The sequence below is a fragment of the Geospiza fortis genome, unplaced genomic scaffold (genome assembly GCF_000277835.1).
Source record: "Geospiza fortis unplaced genomic scaffold, GeoFor_1.0 scaffold98, whole genome shotgun sequence".
Taxonomy (NCBI): Eukaryota; Metazoa; Chordata; class Aves; order Passeriformes; family Thraupidae; genus Geospiza; species Geospiza fortis.
Window position 1 is genome coordinate 7,538,978 of NW_005054306.1, and position 6,157 is coordinate 7,545,134.

The window sequence follows — 6,157 nt, forward strand, 5'->3', positions numbered from 1 at the left end:
GCTAGCTGAAGAAGCTCTCTCTAACCACTTCTTCTGTAAAGGGGATTGAAACCATGTTCTATGATGTGGATGGGGAAGGGGCTGGTGAGAATAAAATCACACTGCCTTCCCTCACTCCAGAGCACAAAGCTCCACATAGGGAATGCTATTGCTCATTCTTTGAGCCCTGCAGCACATGCACCTCTGAGCTGTTCTGCCTGAATAAAGTTTCTGATTAATAGCAAGTACAGTTGCAAGGCATATTGGATCTGCAGATCAAACACCGCAAAGGTGTGAGATGGAAACAATCCACTTACTGAGCTGCCTAGGCTGAAATCTCTTATAAATGATCCCAGAGTAAAAGTAGAGGGTTCTCAGCTCACCCTTCTTAATTAATTAGTGATCTACTTGAAGAACAACCATACAGCAGAAACCTACCATGACAAAAATGTAAACACTGCTTAATTTGAAAGATTCAAGAATAGCAAACTAAAAAATGGAGGGAAAATAAAAGCCAAACCAAAAAACTCCAAACAAACAAGCAACATAACCAGAAACCAACCAACCAAAAATAAACCACCCCACAAAAACCCCAACCCAACCTTATGATTTAAAAAGACTACTCTTACCTTTGTTTTGCAAGATGAAGGATGAAATTATATGGTCCCATTCCTCATTCTTCGTATCTAACAATACTAAAACCAGGTCAAATCTGCTCAGCAGGGGACTGCCAAGAGCTATGTTGACAGAAACAGACTCATTGGGGTCATAATGGCCTTTAGGGTTTGTTGCTGCCAGGATGGTTGTCCTCGTGCTTAGCTTGCACACCAAGCTAGAGAAAGGAATGGTGAACATTATGGTTGAATTAAATTGGATAGGGAAAAGGATTCCAAAGCTTTTAAAAACTTTTGTGGTTTTATCCTATAAAGAGCCCATCTTATCTTGAAAGACCATAAGAGCTAAACAATGTACAGAAGTATTGTATTAATATTTATTATATGTACAGCATTTTTCAGTCAGAGAATAGCAACTAGACAGACAGTGATCTGGACACCAAAAGGCACCAACCAACATTGCCACAAATAAATCCCTGTATACAGCTAGATCCTTAAATAGTGAAAACCAACACTACTTTTCAGAAATAAATATTGCATTGCAAGATTGTACAATATACAAATACTTCTGAATGCTGGAAAGCAACACTTTTGCTTAATTCATATTTTAAGAGAGCAAAATAAAATGTGACATGAATGTATGCTTTGTTCCTGTGTATAAACAAGAATATGAATCCAAGTTAGCAGCGATGGCAGCCATACCAACTGAAACAGCCATTTTCCACTCTTAACCATGATGTCCTAGCACGTGCTTGTGGATGTGGGGAGAGATTATTTTTACTCTAGTAGTCCAAATGCACTCCTTTTGGGTAAGGCAGCAGCAGAAGCATTCTAACTTTGGTTTGTCACTGAGCTATTTCTAGCCAGCTCCTGAGTAACTGCTGCCTCACGTCCAAAGTTCTTCTGTAACTGGGAGGAAGGACCACAGATCTTCCACTAGCTTATACCCAACAGGAAAAAAAACTTATTCTCCCATGCACCAAAATAAGTCCTAAATTAACAAGGTGCTTAACCTGTGTGTGCTAAGTTAGTATTCAAAAAATCCTCATTATATGTAGTCCTCAAAAGTGAGCAACTGGGCATCTATGTGCAAGTTAGCAAACTGTGTTTGGGTCTATCAAAGCCAAACTGCAACAAGGAACTCAGCTGAAATATGTCCCTGTCTTACTAAGGAGACAGGACCATATTGATCCCAAGTATTTGTGCCCAGCTGGCAAAGGCTGGTAATTACCCAGGTGAGAGCAACATGACCCTGAGATTAGCTCAGTTGGTAAGAGCATGGTGCTAAAAACACCAAAGTTGTGGGTTTAATCCCTATACAGGCCATTCACTTAAAAATTGATGATCCTTGTGGGTTCCTTTCAGCTCAGAATATTCTGTGATTATTTGTCTGCTGCCTGATGAAGAGGATGGAGATGCTCAGAATAAGGGAAGGATATGATCACTTAGAGGAGCCAAGATGTGACTGGAGCAAGAGCTGAGTGGAAGGTGACAGGAAAGAATGTGGAAAAGGTGACGCCTTTTAAGTAGCGGAGATTTCAGAAATACCAGCCAGGAAATAATTTGGGCCTGAATAAGAGCTGCATATGACTGACAAAATATGAAAAAATTTGAAATATGAGCTCAAAGATCCAAGTGGTGGGCGGGGGTAGTGGGGGAGATAAAAAATTTGAACACACACCACTTTGAAAAAAGAAAGGGAGGAACTTAAAGTAACCAGGAGTTTACAGTTAAGCCACACCCAACATACAAAATTCAGCAGCCTGGAAATCTCCTGATGTGCTTTGGTTACCAAGCAATATTACTGGATTTTACAGGACAGGAGGACATAGCCTCAAGCTGTGCCAGGAGAGGTTCAGGTTGGACATCAGGAAGAATTTCTTCACTGAAAAAGTGGCTGCCCAGGGAGGTGGTGGAGTCATCATCCCTGAAGGTGTTCAAGAATTGACTGGACATGGCACTTAGTGCCATGGTCTAGTTGACAAGGTGGTGATCAGTCATAGGCTGGACTTGATGATCTTTGAGGTCTTTTCCAAACTTAATGACTCTGTGATTTTGTGGTTTTGGAAAAATGAAGCCCCACTTTCTGAGTTCCAACAAAAAAAGTCACAAAGCTTCTCATTTCACATAGGATTATTACAACCACTTGCAGCAAAGGGCAAGAAAAAGGATGCCAAGTCTTTGTAGAAAACTGCCCTGGCCTGTAGCAGTAGATTGACAACCCAGCAGTGAAGAGGGTATGTATTTATTCTGATTGCTTGCAGCCCCTGGTCTAGTGCACTGTCCTATGAAATGCTGACTTGTCTAGTTTAGGAATATTGTTGACAACAAAACTATTGCATACAATGAAGAAAACAGATATGTTTAATCAGCATCCCTCAACATGTAAGTACAAGAGAAAAATCTCATGTTGTTTTCTCACATGTACTAACATGCCACTTACCCTGCCTTTGCAACACTGATGGTTTGTTGCTCCATTGCCTCGTGGATACTGGTTCTGTCATGTTCCTTGATACTACTGAACTCGTCAATGCAACAGAGACCTCCATCTGCAAGCACCAGTGCTCCAGCTTCCAAATTCCACTCCCCAAATTCCTTCACAGCAGTCACTGTCAAACCTGAAGAATGAGATACTTCAGTCAGTCTCTTCCTTAAAATGCAGGAGTAAACTTGAGTGAAAGAAAGGGACCCAGCACAGCGGCTTGAGCCATGGACAGAGGGCAAACCAGCAGGAAAGTTCCATCATGTACTTCTACCATGTAATTTAACTCACTTTACAGCTACCAGCAAGCAATCCCACTAGTGCTGAGGTGGGTTAGCCTGGAGCTGTAGAGCAGATTCTGCTAAGCTTCCCATGCTTGGATTGTGACTTGTTCTAGAACTTTGTTAAATGAACAAAACTGATTAGCATACAAAGACTAGATCTGGCAGATCATAATGAGAATTGGGGCAAAAATTCCAAAATTATGGAACAGACCCATTCAGGTCCTCCTCACATCAGCTACTAAAAGGGACAGAAATTTTGGAGCTGCAAAGCAAAGTTTGGAAAAAAAAAATTTCAATTGTCATTCACAACTCATGGCCCCAGAAAGCAGAGTCAAATTTTTCCCATAAAGTAAGGAAATTAAATTTCTTTATGAGTTTTTGGTTTCCTCTAAGCATTAAGCAAAAATGAAAATCCAAAGATGACCAAAGATGACATGGGGGAAGAAATAAAAAAAAATTAAAGAAAAAAAAAAAGGAAGAAATAAAAAAACCACTGGGTGGATAGCCAGTCAAAACCTCTCCACAACTGTGGAAACAGCCACTCATTAGCAAGTATGTGCAGCTCCCTCCAATCCTTCTATTCCCTATTTCCCCGCTTCTTCTCTATCTTTAGTCCTTCTTTTCCATTTCAGTGTTCAGCCCAAAATATCCTAGTAGTTGACAAGCTGCAACCAGCCTAAAATCTCCTGGAATTCTATGGCAAAACCTGCACAAGAATCCCCCTTGCCTCACCATTTGGTTCAGAGCTACAGAGACCTTCTTATCACTGAGCAGCCCACAGTACCTATTTGCTTGCAAATGACCAGCAAAAAGTTACTGGAATTAAATGCTTCCTGATGACACAATATGAACTTCAAATTCTAATAAGGAATCTGCTCCACTATGTCCCATCTTTCTTGGTTTTCCTGGACTGTGTGCCGAACACAGTGGGCAATCAATCACCTGGCAGAATTACAGAAACACGGGGTACCAGGCAGTACGAGAGCCTGGTTGCGCATTTATTTCTGATATTCTGTGGTGGGGTACACAACTTGCCCCCCGGAGCCATGGGCACTTTCTGCTCTCCCCCCGAGCCCTGAGGGACATCAGTGGCTCTGCAGTGCTGTGTGTCTGTCACTGGCTCTGCAGTGTCACTCTGTGCATGGCAGCCATGAGATGGCCTCTGCTGCAGGCTCCTGCCGCCACACAAGATGGCTTCCCCGCTGCACTGCACACAGGGCCCTCGCACTGGCAATGCTGCTGTGCAGGCAAAATGTCCTGTCTCGTAGTGCTTCAGGGCACACGAGCCTTCTACAAATAGAGGAAGGGGATGGCTTCCTGACAGGCATGCTTGCTTCCACGCACAGCCCCCCTGGGGTGGCCTCTCCAGCAGCCGCCCCCACGGCCGTGCAGACAGCCCGTCCCCCCCGGGGCTCCCCCCAGCCAAGGCCGCTGTGCTCAGGGGCTCTATCCCAGCAAGACAGAGCAGGTGCTCTATCCCAGCATGGATATCCCTTGCCAGTGGCCAAGAGGTCACTGCTGTGGGCTGCAGGCTTGGGCTCACGAGCCTGGCACCACCGCCCAGCCCCACTGCCCTGAGCTGGCGGGGCACCTGGGACCACCCGCACCCAGCACAATCAGCACAGAAACAGGAAGACAAAAACCCACCAAACGAAGCATAACAAAAACCCAAAGGGCTGAAATTGCCCCAAAACTGAAAGTGCTCCTGCGCACATGGTGGAGCCCCATAGGCAAGATGGTTTAGCTGTGAGTGAATCACTGCTTTCTTTCACATTCTTTTTAGGGGATGCTGAAAGCTTAATGCACCTTCCTACTTGATTAGACTAGTTTGGTTTTTCTGACAGCAGAAGTGCTTGTTCTGGAAGGTGTTGGGAACAATTTCATCGTGAGTGCTGGCCTAAGAGTAGTTTTTCACTCTTCCCAAGCAGCCAGCATTGCAGTTGCTGTTTATACAATACTGCACAATCCTAGCATATAAAAAAACCACTTAAGGTTCTTTTAAACACTTCTGAGTCTTCCCTTTTATAACTAAGGTTAAATAAAACTTCAAAATAAGCTCTAGTTGCAGCAGTTTTTGTCTTGTTGAGATACAGTGCTTCTTTAACATTTTGCCTAAAGTGAATGGACAAAAGATTATGTTTTGTCCCTGTTCTACCCATGGTTCTAATTTAGTTATGATATTTTGCCCTACTATTCTTCCAACCTCAACATTTAGCTTAGGGCACTTTCCAAGCTGGATGTGGTCCTACATAGTTTACAACTTGCAGAGGATGAACACTTTGAAAGGAAATGAATTTCTTCTTCAGCTCATAGGGCTCACAACTTTAAATACAATACACTGATAAAAGATGCGACTTCTGTATATTAATCTAAACCTTATAAATTTTAATAAAAGTTATTGTGGCAGGCAGGATAAACACAGTCCCATAAGATATATGCCAGCAATTGAAATAAAGTACCATCTTAGGACTTAATTTTTTATTTTAAATAAAATCATTGCAAGGCAACAGCTTTCAAATTAAGGTAGAGTCCCTCTTGGTCACGAATGGACAGCTGACTAGTTGCATAATAACATCTTTCCTCCTGATTTTCCCTTTGCCTGGACTTTAATGCACACAGAAGAAAGGAAAAGAAAGAAAGAAAAAAGAAGAAGAAAAGAGATAAGCTCTCAGCCCTTTTCCTGGAAATCAGAGAAGCAGAAGTCCTGCGCCTCCCTCAAGCCTGCCCGGATCCTCTCCCGCCCTGGCCCCGCCCTCGGCTTGGCCCCGCCCCCCGGCGGTTGCTGGCGACCGTTGCCG

At 43.3% G+C, this 6,157-nt stretch overlaps 1 protein-coding gene across 1 annotated transcript in view; it reads right to left on the reverse strand.

Annotated features, from left to right (window-relative positions):
- MCM9 (minichromosome maintenance 9 homologous recombination repair factor) overlaps positions 1-6,157 on the reverse strand; it is a 66,013-nt gene that overhangs the window by 10,955 nt on the left and 48,901 nt on the right. The window contains exons 7-8 of the mRNA XM_005418519.2: positions 3,037-3,211; positions 609-811 (exon numbers count right to left, since the gene is read on the reverse strand). Of these exons, the coding sequence (XP_005418576.1) occupies positions 609-811; positions 3,037-3,211 (378 nt within the window). The remainder of the gene's footprint in view (positions 1-608; positions 812-3,036; positions 3,212-6,157) is intronic.